General features: G+C 40.4%; 2 protein-coding genes across 2 annotated transcripts in view; one reads left to right on the top strand and one right to left on the bottom strand.

Annotated features, from left to right (window-relative positions):
- The first annotated feature begins 313 nt into the window (after positions 1-313).
- On the top strand, positions 314-15336 carry CUNH2orf49 (chromosome unknown C2orf49 homolog). The gene is made up of 4 exons (XM_032997033.2): positions 314-489; positions 2172-2338; positions 8726-9098; positions 11937-15336. The coding sequence occupies exons 1-4, from the start codon at positions 346-348 to the stop codon at positions 11991-11993; spliced, it is 741 nt and encodes a 246-aa protein (XP_032852924.1). The 5' UTR covers positions 314-345; the 3' UTR covers positions 11994-15336.
- Positions 15193-17203, bottom strand: part of FHL2 (four and a half LIM domains 2) — a 27569-nt gene continuing 25558 nt past the window's right edge. Inside the window, exon 6 of the mRNA XM_032997032.2 lies at positions 15193-16084. Coding sequence (XP_032852923.1) covers positions 15933-16084 — 152 coding nt within the window. The 3' untranslated portion in view covers positions 15193-15932. The remainder of the gene's footprint in view (positions 16085-17203) is intronic.

The following is a 17203-nucleotide window of genomic DNA, read 5'->3' as shown; positions in this document are numbered from 1 at the left end:
TCACAGGCCGCCTCCCGCTGCCGCACGTGACGTCACAGCGGTCTTTGGCGCGGCTGCCGTGAGCCTCCCCCCGTGACGCCACAGCGGCCTTTGGCGCGGCTGCCTTGCAGCCCTCCCTCCCCCCCCGTTGCGTGGGACTGCCTCCCGACCGGGACCAACCCCCACGGCCCCTCCGTGACACCCGCTCCCCCCCCGGGGCAAATCGGGGTTAGAAATCGCCCCGGGCGGGCCCCGCCCCGACGTCATGCGCAGCACGTCACTTCCCGCGCTGCGCGCTCTCCTCCCACTCCTGCCGTCCCGCGCGGCATTGTGGGAAGGCCGGAAAGGGGCCGCCGGGGGCAGAAGATGGCGGCGCAGGGGAAGGCCCGGGTGGGCCGCGGCGGGGAGGAGGAGGAGGAAGAACGGGGGTCGGGCCGTTCGGGGCCCGAGCTGCTGCTGCTGCACCCGGAGCTGCTCTCGGAGGAGTTCCTGCTGCTCACCCTGGAGCAGGTGCGCCCGGGCCCCTCGCGGGGTGGTGCTTGCCGCGTTCGGCCCGCCCTGTTTTGTTTCTCCCCGCTCGGCCCCTCAGGGCAGCTCCTGCCTCCTCTCACCCCCGCGGGAAGTTCCCTCCCAGGCCCCCTGCGGCTTCCAGCCTTCGCGCCGCCCTTCACCGGCGTGCGGGCAGCGTTGGGGGAGCAGCAAAACAACCCGAGTCGATGCTCTGTCGGCTGGGTGCGTGCTTAGAGGAGCAGAGAAAAGGAAGAGCTGAGACAGAGGAAGGTGGCTTTGTGTTTGCAGAATAATTCACCCGGTAAATCGGCGTGGCTGTGACGCAGCGTTTGCATACAGTAAAATTTTGTCAGTGGAATCTGTCTTTACCCTGTTAAAGTTGCCGCGTTCAAACCCAGTGTATTAAGGAGATACATCCTGCATAACCAGTCCAGCTAATGCTTGGCTATGCATCATTGAAAGAAACTGAGTTTGAAAGTGAGTTATAAACACTTTTGGACTGTGTGAAACTTAAGTGGATGCGATTTGGAATACTTGTTATTGTCTTGCGTGAAAATTTTAGGTACATGAAACAGCATGAATCACAGTTCTAGGTTTGTGTCTGAGCTTGCTGGATTTTTGTATGTTCTTGTACATGCACGCGTAGTTTCTGTGGACAAAACTGCCACATGTGGGTTTTAGGCCCACATAAGAAGTCATGAAGTGTTGCCAAAAACAGTACTGGCAGAGAGTTGACCAGCTTTCAGTGACCTCTAGTTTGTTTTGACCTCTATTAGTGGGTTTTTTTTCCTTTTAAAATAAATTTGGCAGGAGGTACCGAGAAATTTTATCTTAACAACCCTTTACATTATTAGAAAGAAACCTGGTGTTCTGTTATAGCAGACAGTAGAAATCTCCCCTCACAACACCTTCTTTGAGAACTGAATTAGGAAGCATGGCTCTACATCTGTAAGTTTGAACTGCGTTATGTTCTAGTTGCTTGTTTTTTAGAAGTGTGAAGAAGAGCTCTGGTACTGTAGTTGGATTCAGGGAAGCGTGTTTAAGATCGCATGAAAACTTCAGTCGTCATAAACTGCAGTATGTCTATCATAACTTTTTCCCTTTCTATTCTTATTGGGAAAAATTGCAGGGTTTTGGATAGGGAGGGGCTGCAGGGTTGACTTGTGTGGGCAAAGGTGATGAAATGCCCAGTACCGGTCGCAGCTGGATCCAGCTGTCTGACACAGCCCATCACACACCAAAGTTTCGAGCAGAGGAGCTTATGGCACCTGTGCTCAAATGGGCTTAACAGAGAGTGGCAGCCGCCAGAGCCAGGAGACACGAAAGGACGCGTGGGAAGAGGGACATGAGGAGATATATGAAGGGACATGCTTGCAAGTAGTGGAAGAAGAAATCACTATGCACTGACCTGAACGTCCCGTGTTTCCCACTGCCTCGCTGAAGGGAGGAACTGAGTGTAATCCACACAGAAAACAAGGGCAGGAGACCGGGCTGTCATTGACACGGGGCAGTTCCTGGCCTCTCCACGCCTGTCACCCCTGTGGCTGCCTCACTTCTGAATCCCCGGCATTTATGCCCAATACACTACCTTATGGTGGCTTTTGACAAAAAGAAACTGTGCCACTAAGATGCTTGTGCTTTGAATTTGTCATAATAATAATTTCTATTTCTGTTCCCCGCAGAAGAATATACTAGTTGAAAAAGACGTGAAGATGGGCAAAGATGGTCTCACTGATCTCTATATTCAACATGCCATTCCCCTGCCTCAGCGTGACTTACCAAAAAGTAGATGGGGGAAAATGATGGAGAAGAAACGACAGCAAAATGAATTGAAAAGTGAGAATAAAAGGTAACTTAACTTTTATTGGGCTGGACTTGGAGAATTTAGGACAATATATTTAGTTTAATCTTGGCCTGATTAATGAAACTTCTGTAGCTTTTGGACATTGCTACAGTTCACAGAGAATATCGTGCCAGGTCTCCTGTGTCAGATATGTTAGATTCTACTACTCCAATAATGGGAAAAAGGGGAAGATAGTATTTTTTTGTCATCCAAATGTTATTAGTGGTATCTAGCTTATAGTGCTGCTTTTTGTAGAATCATAAAATGGTTTGGGTTGGAAGGGAACTTTCAGGGTCATCTAGTCCAACTCCCCTGCAATGAGCAGAGACAGCTTCAAGTCGATCAAGTTGATCAGAGCCCCGTCTAGCCTGAAGTTGAATGTTTCCAGGAATGGGGGATCTGCCACCTCTCTGGGCAACCTGTTCCAGTGTTTCACCATTCTTATTGCAAAAAAAACCCCTTCCTTTTATCTAGTCTAAGTCTACTCTCTTTTAGTTTAAAAACGTTACTCCTTGCCCTGTTGCAACAGGCCCTGCTAAAATGTCTGTCCCCACCTTTTTTATAAGCCCCCTTTAAGTAGTGAAAGGCTGCCATAAGGTCTTCCCAGAGCCTTCTCTTCTCCAGGCTGAACACCCCAACTCTCTCAGCCTGTCTGCACAGGAGAGGTGTTCCAGCTCCCTGATTATCTTTGTGGCCCTCCTCTGGACATGCTCACGCATGTCCATGTCCTCTTTATGTTGGGGGCCCCAGAGCTGGACACAGCACTGCAGGTGGGGTCTCACCAGAGAGGAGCAGAGGGACATAATTCCCTCCCTCAGCCTGCTGGCCACACTTCTCTTGATGCAGCCCAAGGACACGGTTGGTTTTCTGGGCTGCAAGTGCATGCTGCTGGCTCATGTTTAGCTTTTCATCCACCAGTACCCCCAAGTCCTCTGCAGAGCTGCTCTCAATCCCTTCATCCCCCAGCCTGTATTGATACTGGGTTATTGGTACGTTTCAAGGTACTTTATAATGATGAAAAAAACTTTCTTTTTTTCCTCATATAATTGTTAAATAATAATCATATTTACAGTGTTTAAGAAAATTACCGAAAGCATCTTTGATTATGCTTGTTCCCTGGACAGGTTTGGTCTTCTCTAGAGTCAGGGGATGTATGCTGCAGCAGTTTTGTGTGTCCAATTCAAAACTAACATCTGCTTTCTGAAAGAAACATTCTGCTGTATTTTTTAAATCTTTCTGTTTGTGTTCGATACGAAAGCAAAATCTTCCTCAAAAGTTTATTTTGCTGAATCTCCTCCTCCCAGCCTTCCCCCTGCCCAAGACTTTGACTTTGATGTGTGATATGCATGAGTGGTGTTTTGATTTAGCTTCAGTGGTAAATCCTAAGGAAAGGTGGTTGGAAATTCTCATTATAGTTCTGCAGTATTACAACTTGTTGATTTCATGAGTTTGTTTTAGCTTTACCGAGGCTTTTAACAGGGAAGAGCTAACCAAGTTCTGTCAAGTGATTTCTTAAGTTTTAAAATTTTTAGCAGTGGCTAGGACACTGAATGGTCTTACGTCAGTTTTGGTTTTTTTTTTTTTCCATATGCATAAATGGTTATTGTACCTCAGTTTGTTTGCAACTCGAGGATGAAAGCATGAGCTTAATCTTTGAATAATAAGAAACTGTTGATGTGCTGAAATAGGCATAGAAGAATTTTTTTATCAAAGAAATGAAGATAGCAGGCTGGAGGTGTTTGGGAGAACAAGGCTGTCCTGGTTTGGGCTGGAATAGAGTTAATGTTTCTCATTAGTAGTTAGAGCAGTGCTGTGTTTTACATTCAGTATGGGATTTGGTATGAGAAGAATGCTGATAACACCCTGATGTTTTCGTTTGTTGCTGAGATTTCAAGGACTCTCCAAATCCCTGTGTCCTGCCCATGCGCAGATGCCTAAGAAGTGGGGAGGGAGCACGGCCAGAGCACCGGACCCAAATTGGTCAATGAAATATTCCATATCATGGAACGTCGTGCTCAGTATGGAGAGGAGGGTCTGCTGGGAAGGAGGGAGCTCTCTCTCACTCCTGGGATTGCGATTGTGGGATCTTGGTATTGTGGGATCGCTAGCTGGGGATGGGCTGGGTCAGTGAGTGGTGGGCAATCGCACTGTGCACTGCCTGTTTATACTTTCTATTATTGTTACCCTTTTATTTTATTACTACTATTAAACTGTTTTTATCTCGACCTGCGAGTCTCCCTTTGCCCCTACAGTTCCCTTCCCCATTCCCAGGTGAGGGACAGTGGGCGAGCGGCTGCAGGGTGTTTGGCTGCAGACTGGGTTCAAACCACAACAGAGGCAATGTTAATTTTTAATGTGAGAATGGCTTCATCCAAAGTTTATATGTTGAATAAGTTTAGGGGCTCTTATTTTGGTGCACTAAAATTCAGTAGTGGTGAGACCTATGTAGTATTTGCTGGGAAGATAGTAAGTAAAAGGAGATATGCTTAATCTACCAGTCTCCTTTTCTTTACTAGTTGCTCTTAGCACTTAACATTTGGCATGCTAGGCTTAGTCTTTTGCTCTGTTGTGAGACAATTTTAAGATTTCTCCAGCAGTTAGTTTTTGCTTGTATTACATCTTTCATACTTAACAAATATGCTGGCAAAATACTGTCTAAACAAGTTAATCTTCTACTGCTAGTGTTACTAATCCCAGAGAAATGGGAGAAATAGATTTTCAGCACTTTCAGTAAGTAAAAAGCTGCACAGAGAAAACTTCAGTTTTAGTATATTGATGGAAAGAATGAAGGAGGTTCAATCATATTTTTGGATGTTAAAATATTACACTTTTCCTCGTAGCTGTGTGCACCACTTAAGCAGAACTGGCACGATGCCATTGGACAGGAGGAAGTAGAACTTGGCATTCTTGTGTTTAAAAACAAAACAAAATTCCTAGGTATTGTGAGGCTGTAAGTTATGTACAAGTCAGAGATGGAAACTAAGTGTGCTGTTAGTTCAGTTTAGAAGTCAGATAAACTGATCGTATGAACAAGAGGAGTTTTCTGACGAGTTCCTCTGTGGAAACCACACAGCTCTACCATGTGTGCTGGAATTAATAAGGGACTTGGAGGCTTGGTCAGCACAGCTCTGTGTGTTTGCATGCCTGTAGTAGTTACAGATGCGAGGTAAAAACACTGAGATTTTAAAGTCAGTGTTGAATATTGTATTTAGTTTTACTGCTTGTGATTGATGGCATGTCATAAAAGACTTGCTGTGTACCAGCTGAGCTGCAGTCATGTGTTGTACCTCAATAATACAATCAGATATCACAGTCAAATCACAAGTGTCACAGATGATGGTCTGTACATATTATTACTGAATATTAGAGCTTGCAATCATACCAAGAAAAAACAAATGCAGTCTTACCAACTTCGAACATTTCAGAAAGTATTTGGGCTCAGGGACAGTTAATTTTGTAGATCTACAAGATCATTTTGCCTCCTGGAAGAAAGAGATTGGTATAAATCTCAAAAGGTATATGTAGTTTCTGAAGTGCCACTGAGTCTGAAGACTCAGTGTCCAGGAGCACTGTGTCTGTGCATGCTCGGAGCTGTGGCCTTGGTAGAGCTGCTCATTTCTCCGTAAGTCACCTGAGAGGCCACTTCGTCATCCTCTGAGAACTGCCAGTGCACTGATAATATTGAGCTTAGTGTAAATGAGGTACTTCTGACTAGTTTTAGACATTCACAGAAGAGGTGATCACCTGTCTGTTTTGGTAGCAGGCAAATATTTAGGAGAATCAGGGCCTGGGAGCTAAAACCTACTCTTCTCTCTGGTTTAAGGGCACTACCTTAAGTACCAGGCTAAGCTAGACAAGAATAGGAGCATTTTTCATTAAATGGTCCTCCCAATCAGGAGTTGCTCAGAGGCCATCCTGACTACATCAGTAATCATTTGAAACAGTCAAAACTCAGATTGCTCATGTAGAGAAAGTTTTGCTTCCTCTAGCAAATCTTGTATTCTTTACCATGTGCTACAAAGTACACAGCAGGATTGGAGCAGGCCTTCCATCCAGCCCAGCCCAAAGCGTGGTTAGAACATTTCTCTAGGATGTATGATATGTACACTGGAATCTAGATTTCACAGAGTGTGTCCTGCAGGAGGTGACACGATCCGAAAATGGTGCTTTTCAGTTGTTAGCTAGTGTCAGTGTCCTCCCCCAGAAAAGTGCTGGCTAACATGAGTCCTACTCTGGAGCTTTTCAGCTGCCTGTACTTTATATAAAGAAAGTGAATGTCATGCCCAAGGTTCTGTGTTCTTCCGAGAGTTCTGCATCTAAAAATTAGATGTGACAATTCTTGATGGTACAGCATCCAGATTTCTTTTGGAACCTTCCCAAAGTGTTTCTCTGGGAATGTTATCGGTATTTGTAGCACGCAGTCATTTGTACAAAATGCTACAATTCTAAAATTCAGTTTAGAATAGATAACAATCCTCCTAGAATTGCAGCTAGTTCCTGACTTGGCAGTCTTCACCAAGCTGAATTAAAAAAAAAAAAAAAAACAAACCCCAAAACAAAACCAAACCAAAAAAAAACAAAAAACAAAAAAACAAAACAAAAACAAAAACAAAAACAAAAACAAACAAACAAACAAAAAAAACCCCCAAAAAACAAAAAACAAAGCTCCATGGGAAAAGCAGACTTAATATGTTAAGGAAGGTGACTGAAAAAAGTTATAAAATCTTTTCTTTCACATAGTTTGTAAACTAGCCTTCCAAAAAGGCTGATGGGGAATGTGTTTCCTGTCAGGAGTGTTGAATAAATTCTTGGATAAAGCCAAAGTGAACAAAAAGTTTTATTTTCGAAATGTGCATTGGCTTTTTAGGATTTTCAAGTGAATTTATACTCCTTAATCTATATGTTAACGACTACTGTTGTTTCAGTAGTATTTAACTGAAACAACATGCCTGGCTGAACACTCCTGGCCTTGGAAGCTAATCTCATTTTGTAGAAGCTCTCCTAGAAACTGCCTCTACTGTAGATAGAAGCCACATACTTGTGTCTGATTTCTTGAAAAACAAGACCCAAATGAGTTGGAGGTTTTTCTTTGTCTCTCTCAGTTCCAGGAATGTGATGAATAGAGAAAGAGTAGGATTGTGACATATGTTGTTGTGAACAGATAGTAATGTAGAAACAAGTCTGAATAAGAGCTGAACTTTCTCTTGTTCTATGGGCTCTTAAATTCGGATTTTTTTTTTTTTTTAAAGAAACTCCTGGTCTTGACAGAAATTGTGCGAGCAATGTGTAATTTCTTAATGCGTGAGGTTTATCAGCAGCTGCTTACCTAATGTTGTTCCAAGTCAAACAAATCTCTGCTTGTGGTTTATTTTGAAGTCTGTTGAGATACCTAACATTATTGTTCTAGCCTAACAATATTGGAAAATTCATTAATTACAAATTCATTAATATATTTAATTGTTGAAAACACTGTAGTTCAACTTTAATTCCTTTATTTCATATGAGATGATTAAACAGTAAGTGTACACTGAAAACTGAAGTTTCTAAACAGGAATACTAAATAATGGTGGTTTGATTTTTTTATTTGTTAAATCTGCACTTTCCAAACTCTTTCTCATTCGTGAACAACGCTTTTTTAAAACTCTAAATTCATGTAGAGTGAGCTGTGATAACTTTGTGCTTTATTTTTTTGGCAGTCAGGATGTTTTCTGATATTACTGTTTTGATATTAGCTTGAAAATATTCCTTTCTCATGAATCAGTTGTTATTAAATTGTCCAGCTCTGACTACACATAGGCTTAGAGGCACAAACTATTAAAAAAAAAATTATTAAATCAGCTTAGAATTCCTGTTCAAAGACAGCTTATTTAAAAAGCAGGTATGTTTTTTTTTTTGCTTAATGTTTTTATTCCTTGTCTAACAGTCTTTTAGACTATCTTAACACATTTTTGAATAAGAATAGAACCAAGGAGATTAAGAAGCATCAAAATATTAGATGCTGTTCTTGTAGGTAAGGTGGCACATGCTTTCACACATACCTTTTGAAATACTTAAGAGCTTTTATCTCTTTAGTTACTCTGAAATAGCTACAGTGGTATAAGCACACAGTCTTTGGTTGTACAGCTGTCATTGTTTGCCTAGAAAGTTCCTCACACAATGCTCTCTGCTGAGGAACACTGTTCCTCACACAACCCCCTGCCCCCCCTACTCCCTTATAGTTTGGAAGCAATTTCTGTTGCTGAGTTTGAGCAGCTAAGAGTTTAAGGTTAGTATTTTGGGATGTATTTTTACTTTAGGCAACATTAAATTAATTTTCACTACTTACGTCTTGGATATGGTGTTTTTGAGTCATTTAGCTTGTTTTTCTGAGAATTTTACAATTTTTATTTTCAGTGTTGCAACGGTGGAAGGTTTAAGGAAACGGCCATTAATTGTATTTGATGGCAGTTCAACAAGTACAAGCATAAAGGTGAAGAAGACTGAGAATGGAGCTGCTGATCGCCTAAAACCTCCTCCAGCTGGAAGCACCACCAACACTGTTAGGAGATTATCAGTTCCTTCAAATGCCTCAACATACATTTCAGCCTCCAGTTTATCAGAGGACACTAAGCTGGGAATGAGAAGTAATGAGGCTAAGCAGAACAATATTTCAAAGACTAACAGCAGTGTGCTGGCTAGTCTGAAGGTGTACCCTTTGTCTCCAGTAGCAGGAACTACTGTTGTGAAGTTAAAGAGAGCTGTTCCAAAAGAAGACTCTGATTTGCCGGTATGTACGTTCAGTATATTGTTTTGCAGCTTGTTTTTTAAATTAAAACTTGCAGGAGCCAAACGTAGACCCTCATAAGAGTTTTCAGGATTATTCTATTTTGGAGTAGTAGTAGAGTCTTTATTTAGAAACAGGTGAAAGAGTAGCTGGTTTGGGAAAGGTTAGAAGGAAAGAAATTGAGTACTTTGTACTTGTCCATGGGAAACTTCTGTGTGAGAGAGGCAGATTTGTAGAAAATGTGCATGTAATTTTAAAATGAGTAAGCAGGTAAAACTTCAGGTGGTGCTGGTTGCAGTCAAATAAAACACAAACAAAATAATCCTGCTGGTAGGTCTGAGAGAGAACAGGTGTTATAGAACAACATGAACAGTGTTAAAGGGAGGACAAGTGGTCTGTCTTCTGTAGTAGGGAAGAAAAAAATGAAATTTGTAACAATCACACTTGAATGGTTGAGTAGGACAAGCTTTCATTTGTCAAAGTGAAGGAAGAGATGTTACAGGAACTGAAGTGAGATGCTGAGAGTGGAATGTATCCTTAGAGGAAGAAAGCCATCTGTTTTAAATCTCACATAGGAATTGGCAGGCTAGAGGAAGGAACTGGATGAGAAAATTCTGGACAGCTGCCTAGATTGTGGGTCTGAGTGAGAAGCCATGACAACAAACCATACTAGCTGAAGTGAAAGGCCAAAGGTCAAGCGTTTAGTTTGAGCCATGGTGATCTTCATCAGGAACCTGGACTTCTATAAGATGATGAGGAAGGCATGATGAAATCTTGAACAGAAGGGTCCTGTTCTCAAGATAGAAGGCTGATGACTGAGGTGCTAAGGTAAATAGTTACCTTCTATCTGCAAGTTAGATTCAGCTGCAAATTTTCTGTAGAGAACTACATTTACAGATGGGGGCAGAATGAGGCTGATAAGCTGAAGTGGTGAGAGAAGAGCTAAGGCAGGATATATGAATTCAGCAGGGTGTATCTTTGAAAGCGTAGGTAATGGTGCTGAATGTAGCTGCCAGTTGGGGAGAGGGCAAGAACAGTGGTTATTTTTGACAAAGGTGTGATTAGTCTTTGAGGGCTTGTCAGTGATCAAGGAGCAATGGGCCTTCTCCTCTAAAACATGCTGTGAGGTAGGGATAACTCTTATATTTCTGTCTTACTCCTTCATGGTACAAACGAGGGAATTTTCATGTGTCCACTGGAATACAGGAATATCTGGAGTAAGTTTGGGCTTCAAATAGAAATATCTGTTCTCAGTTGAACTGCAGGGGGAGCTTTAGATGTGCAGTGTGCTATTACATTGATTAAAATTTTCCCAGGACACCAGACCTAACTTCTGTTTTCTCAGTATTCTCCTTTGAAGTGTTTCCTATTAATCTCTTTTTTTGAAAAAATTATTCCATGAAAGAGTGCAGGTAATAGTCTTGCTGCATGGATTGGTAGGTTCCATCAGACTTCTGTTAAACGTGGGCACCTAAGCACGTGGCTGTTCTCAAAGACAGCTTTAGCAACTTTTCCAAGAATCACGGCTGAGGTCCTGAATCAAATTTATGCTGGCAATGTGTGTTTCCTACTTACCAGTATTACTAATTTATTTTAGTCTTTAGAACTCTTCAAAGTGTTGGTCACATCTGAATCTACAGAGCTTTTGAAACTTCTTTAGTATACACCTCAGAGCTTCTTTAATTTAGATGTTTTTGTAGACACAATGATGAACACTTTTAAGTGACGCTGTATAACTGACACTCAGAAGCTATGACCTCTGACTCTTGGCTTTATACCTTAGCCACAGTCTGTGTTGTTCAAGTTAAGACCAGTAAGTTCAGTCATGCCTTGGTTAAAGTTGGTCAGACACGTTTGAAGTTAGGCAGATGTGTTGTATAGGTGTTAGTTTGCCGTCTGAAATTAAAGAATGTGGTATTGAAAAATAAGTGATGCAGCCAGGAAGAATCAGTACATTTGGCAGATGGCTGTAGAGTGTAAAGCTTGATACATTTTTAGTATAACGACAATAATAATGATAGTAATAATGACAGTAATGACAATTGACTTTTCAAGCAAGTGACTGTTCTTTGACTTTCAAGAAAAACTGAAGTTCTTGTGCTGGATAGCACAGAACTATCCCTCTGATCTTTGTTGATCTAATTCCCCATTCTGCTTGTATGAACTATTAAAGCTCTAATTTCTTTTTTTTTTTCTTCTTATTTTAACTCATGAAAAGTAATTATTTCAACACTTCAGTCTCCTACTGTATTACTTTGGGATTGTTTGATTTTTTTTTTTTTGTTTTTCTGGTTTCTTGGACTGGGACTTGAAAAATGAGTTCATCTGGGGCTTTGGCAATTGTTCCACTTTTTTATACAGGTCATTACAAAGGAAGACCCACCTTTCATTATCTTTTTCTAACGTTTTTACTATTTGACAAAAGAAAAATGGTTTCCTAGTTGTCTGGGTTTTTTTCTTACACAATTCAATTTCAACAAGTATTTTAAGAAGGCAGTCTGAAATAACTTTAAAAGCATATTTTGAAACTCCAATATGTACCTGTTTCTAAGGTTTCTAGGCTGCATAATTGAAAGATATTTTTGCATAAATAATTGCAGGATTAAGAAAAACCGAGAGACATATATGATTTGCAGATAGTTAAATTCATTGGCTTTATGTTTCTCTAGAGAAGTTCTGTGATATTTAACTTTCTCCACAAGATGGCAATAGAAAGCTGTTGTAGTAGCATATAGCTGAGTACAGCAATAGTCAGTACTAGATTTGAATATGGCAGGTTAATTACTAACTTCTACTTGGACAGTGTATCTAAGAATACTTATATATTTTCTTGTATTCCAGAATGACCTAAAGCCTACGGAAGCAAAGAAGAAAATCCAGCATGTTACATGGCCATGAAGTAGCTAATGGTGCTTGAAACATAAATGTTACTTCCATATTTTCAAACAGATAAGTCATATTTAAACAGTTTAAGTACCATTCTTTTTACACCCTACAGGGATTCAGATTGCTGTGAAGTTTTAACAAGTTTAAAAGTTCCCTGTTGTAAAGCTGGAGTCATTATCACCAGTCACCTTAAGAGTGTCTACTCTTGTACACCAGGTAGTTCATTACTTCTTTAAAAGATGGTAATATTACAATATACTAAATGCCCCCACTTTTAGTTTTCAAGATTATTATAGTTCATCTCCTGCATGTCACTACAATTCATGCATATACATTTTTTTTTTTTTGTTTCGTTTCAGGAAGATTCAGTTTTGTTCCACTTCTGGTTAAATAGTTAAAATAGCTATTGAGATTCAGAGTCATCCCAAGAGCCTTCTTGGCTTTAGGAAGATAATTAATTTAGATGAGAAAACTGACCATTCTGCTAATAAGATAGTCTGAGACATTTTTTTTGTTCCTTTTTGTTGCACGGGAGTGTAGAATTTACAGTGCGAGTAAGGTTGGGTGATAAGAGATGAACTATTTTAACAGCATTACTTCAAATTGAAGTTTCTCTTACTGACATATGCAGTAAGAAATGCACAGACAGAAGTATGCTATTATACTGTTTGATATGAATCTTTGAGAAGAAGTAGTGAATGGATTAGTGCCATGTTCTCTTAAATACACAGGCATATTTTATACATGCATAAGTGTAAAAATGTGCTGATGTAGCAAATTTGCTTGTTTTCCTGGTTACAATTATGTGGAAAACCTGTGGAATGCAGGCCAGTGCTTTCTGAACTAACAGTTGGAGAGGGACAGGGATAGGAAGACAAAGTACCTTGAGAGCATTAGTGTATGTAGCTGCACTCTAAAAAAAAAAAAAAAAAGAAAAACCAAAATAATAATTAAAACAAACAGACAAACAAACAAAAAGCCTCCAAAACCAAAAAGAAAACAAAACGAACACACCCCCAGAAAACCCTCCAACAACCTGTTTGCCTTTGATAATTTAAGATGGATGTTAGTTTTCTGTGAAACTTGGTGTTTTATCTGGGTTATTGGTAGTGCCTTATAGGGCAGAAATCCAGTTAAGTTGATGGAAACTTTTTTGGTAAATCTCTGTGGCTCAGGGTGAAGCCAGTTTAAATCCATTTTAGATATGGATGGTGAACAATAACGCTTTCAGACTTAGTAAACAAAAAAGAATCAGCTTCTGAATCCACTTAGTTAACTCACTAAAAGAAGCTGTCAGTAGTGATCTGAAAGCTTGTTTACATTGTTAACATTGGTTAATATTGAAACCAAAAACTGTAGCTTAATTCATTACTGACAGAAATTCTCCATTCACTGTTACGACATAAGGCACTTCTCAAATGCTGTAAAATGGTAAGAATGTGTGTTTTGAAATATTGTGTGCTGTTTCCCTTTTACTAAACACTTGTGCAGTTTTTGTACTTAAGTACAGCAAACTTTAATGTAATGTACATTTTGTATGTAAAGAGTTGTCTTTTAAGTAGCTTTATCCTATTTAAATAAACTCAATTAAAAGCAAACAAAATACCGCTGACTTGGTTTTGTGATGTAATCAAGCTTGTTCATTTTACATGGTTGTATTTCAGTGGACTTGAAGTAATTGGAACTTAAGAAGAAGCTTACAAGGTAAAAGGCTCAGTAGCTACTTCGGAGTTTTAGTAGCGGTTAGTGTCCTGTAAAGCGCTGGTCCTTGCACTAGTGTCATAATCTGGTAAGAGTTCTGTTTTGTGGGTGGCTTCTTGGCAGTGGTTTAGAGTCTAGGCTGTATTTTGTTGTAGTTCCAGTTGCTAGGAGCACACGTGTGTTGGTATGTGTTAAGGAGTGATACGCAGAACTGGACTGGACTAATAGCATGATGCTTCTGTTGCGTGGTAACAGGCTTGTTTTCAGGCCGGTATGCTTCCCAGCCTTGTCGTGTTTCACTTGCCTTTCCCCAAAGCTGGCACCGTTTTGCTGTCTGTTGTAGCACTTGGCTTGGGGGGGCGGGTGGAGAAGGGGCAAGGTGCAAGCCATGCTGCTTTTACTACCTTCTACTACCCCCTTAGCTAATAGGAATCCTTCTTTTCTCAGCAAAGCACTCTAACAGAGCTGCAGTATGCTGGGGGCTTGCCAGACCCCAGAGGAGAGAGTAAGTGAGGTGCTTGCCCTCAGCTGGGAGGTGTGGATTTAGGAAGGATTTTAATGGTTATTCTTCACTACAACCTTCATCATAGAATGAAGTCACCAAAGGATAGAATTTATTCATTCAGTGAGATCAGATTAGCACAGCGTGCACTTCAAAAATGTCAGCCAGCCAAGTTCTTTAAATGGCGTACAGTAAGCCAAATCTGATCTGCGGCATCTGTTTAGCTTCTGGAATTGATGAGAGGAATGACCAGTGAGCACTTTACACTTGGTATAAAAAGAAACAAATTCAGGAGGGGTGACAGGAAGTAGGAGCAAGCTTTCCCTATCCCACTTACACATCTGAAGATTCCTGTTGGAAGTGTGACATATTACTTTCCTCCTTTTGCTGGATACAAATTAATTCCACCTGGAAGGTGTACCAGGATCGTACAGTGCATAACATGGCCATATTTTTTGAAGTTTGCTTTGGGAAGAGAGTTATCTTGCTTTGGATTGTTTCCTCTCGATTTTATTGTCCTGCCAGCGTGCTGTTGCTGACAGCTGCCTTTGCAGGAAACATATAGCAGAAATGATGCTAGAGCTAATGGTATTGTGTATTGCAATACAGAACAAACTTAAAGCATGCCCTAGTATGGAAGTTAAACTTCGGGACTTTTGCAAAGATAAATGTCTTCTGAGTTGTCTTGACCCTCCTTGCTTGCTGAGAACAATAATATTTTGATTTTGAATTTAGAGCCTGTGAACACATTTTTATCAGCCTGCAGTCCGTTCAGTATTTTCACACAGTTGTTCAGTTCTACTGATCATTTTCACACTGATTCCAGTTAGTAGGAGACTCTGTTGTATCAGCAGGGCCCGTCTGAGGATTGTCTAAACTCCACAGTTTGGTAACGATTGGGTGCAAAAACGGTCGTGTTTGTATGGCTCTTATGTTGTTTCCTCAGACTGTGAAAGCATTTTATTTGTAAATATCGAATATGTACACACAATTAAACCACAGTCACAATTTTGTTTTAAATGATTTTATTTTGAAAAATACAATGTGCAGTGTAATGTCGACTAACTGTAATACTGGCACTGTCAATCTGAACTTGTACTTCACACAATGATCAGCTAGTCATGCAATAAAATATGTACTTGTTATGAAGCACTCCCACTTCAACTGTTTTATCATTATCTCTTTATGGCATGGCACAAATCCTCGTACACTGAAACACCCTCTATGTTTGCAGTCTCTCTGCACGCTTGACAGCACACACTAGTCACGTAGCTCAAGAACACTGAGGTGAGACCACAGCCCTCTTGAAATTGAATGGTGTTTGCCACCGATTTCAGCGGGCTGAGGGTTTCACCCTGAATATGCATCTGTGAATGTATTGTGAGTGGCTGTTGTAATCCTTGAACTATAGCGGTTGCTTGTAACTGGAATATTTAGTGGAAGGAAAAAAAAAAAAAAAACAAACAAACCAAAAAGAGTATGCTATGTCAATAACACCCAAATGGTTTTACATCTCAGGTTTTGCATTAGTTCTTGTTAGCTGTAGAAATCTTAAACACCAACACTGCTACTAGAGATTTTGAAGTTGTTTTCCCTCCAGATCTGGAGAGTTTGAAGAAAAAGGTTAAGTAATGTTAATAATACAGCGAAACACAGAGTGGCAAAGCTAGTTCTGAACATCTGTGTATTTCAGACTATATATTGCAAGCACGGCTTTCCTCCCTTCTCCCCACCTCTTACTTTGAGTTTTAAATATCCTTCCCACATTCAGGGCAAAGGATGTCATCCCTTTCTGTGAGGAAGCCACGACCCACTAATGAGAGAGAGCACTTCTTACAGTTAAAGCAATCGTTATGCCACTGCCGTTCTTCAAAGGAGATGTACTTGGTTCCTCCGAGTCCTGTTCGAAAACCAAAAGCATTCTGTTACAAGAATAGCACGTCAGCCATCAGGTAATGCTATTGCAGACTCCCCTTGTGGATTGCTATGGAGATCCAACAGAGTAGTGAAAAAATGCCGTTGTGACAAATCTATTTGTTGCTTTGCTAATTTCGCCACCCTTATTCTGTAGCAAGTAATGTTTTCATCCTCAAATAGTTCTGTTGCTTTCAGCTAAGTTAGTGAACTAGACTGTTATCACTGGTGATAATGGCAAAAATGAACTTTCAAGGGATGGCACTATGATACACAGCAGAAGAAAACAACTGCCCCTGAACAGAAGTCTGATAGTCTTTTACAGAATGTTTTATGGTGTCTGAGCAAGTTAGCTTTGTTTTGTAAAAATGCATTTAGATTGTTAAAAAAAGAAGTCTGATAGGTTGTGTCACGACTTGATTCATACCTTTGAAGGAAGTGTGCCTCAAGAAGCAGGTTAGCAAATTGCAAAAAGCATTCAAGAGTTTGAGGCTGTAGAGGTTATCAGAAGGGGTATTGAAGTTGTACAGGAAAAAGAGAGAAAAGGAGCAAATATCTCTTAGTAGTAATTATCTCTTGCATAACCTCAGAAATGACAAGCGATTTGAATATGATGCATTGGACTGATTAACTGGAAGTCAGTGAAAAAACTGAGTTGGGCATATCTCTTACCTGATGAGAGAGTTTTCTATTTTGTTTTGCCTTTAGTAGCAACATTTTGGAAAAGAAAAGAAAAGAAAACAAAAACCACAAAACAAACAAACAAACAAACAAAAAAAAAAAAAAACCAAACCAAAAAAACCCAGCATATGACAGAAGGGACTGTAGTGTTCAAAAGAGAAATGAACAGTGTCTGTGGCATTATGCAGTGATTTTCTAGGAGCTATGCAATCAAGCGTATGTTAGTGGGAGACAGGCACAAGGGCAGAGCAATAAAAAGAGAGAAAATGGTCCAGATATAACTCAGATTTGCAGTCTTGGACTGTATGGATCATGCTGTTAAATGCTAATTGCTTCATAGAGGAAGTTATATTTTTATGCTAAGTGTTTCATTGTAAAGCTCTAAGCAGTTGCTCCTTTTAAGTGCCTTTGTGCTGGAAAGCAG

This window comes from Tyto alba, unplaced genomic scaffold, assembly GCF_018691265.1.
Source record: "Tyto alba isolate M040663 unplaced genomic scaffold, T.alba_DEE_v4.0 Super-Scaffold_45, whole genome shotgun sequence".
Lineage (NCBI taxonomy): Eukaryota > Metazoa > Chordata > Aves > Strigiformes > Tytonidae > Tyto > Tyto alba.
Note: the sequence above shows the minus strand (reverse complement) of the source record. Positions and strands in the feature narration are given on the sequence as shown.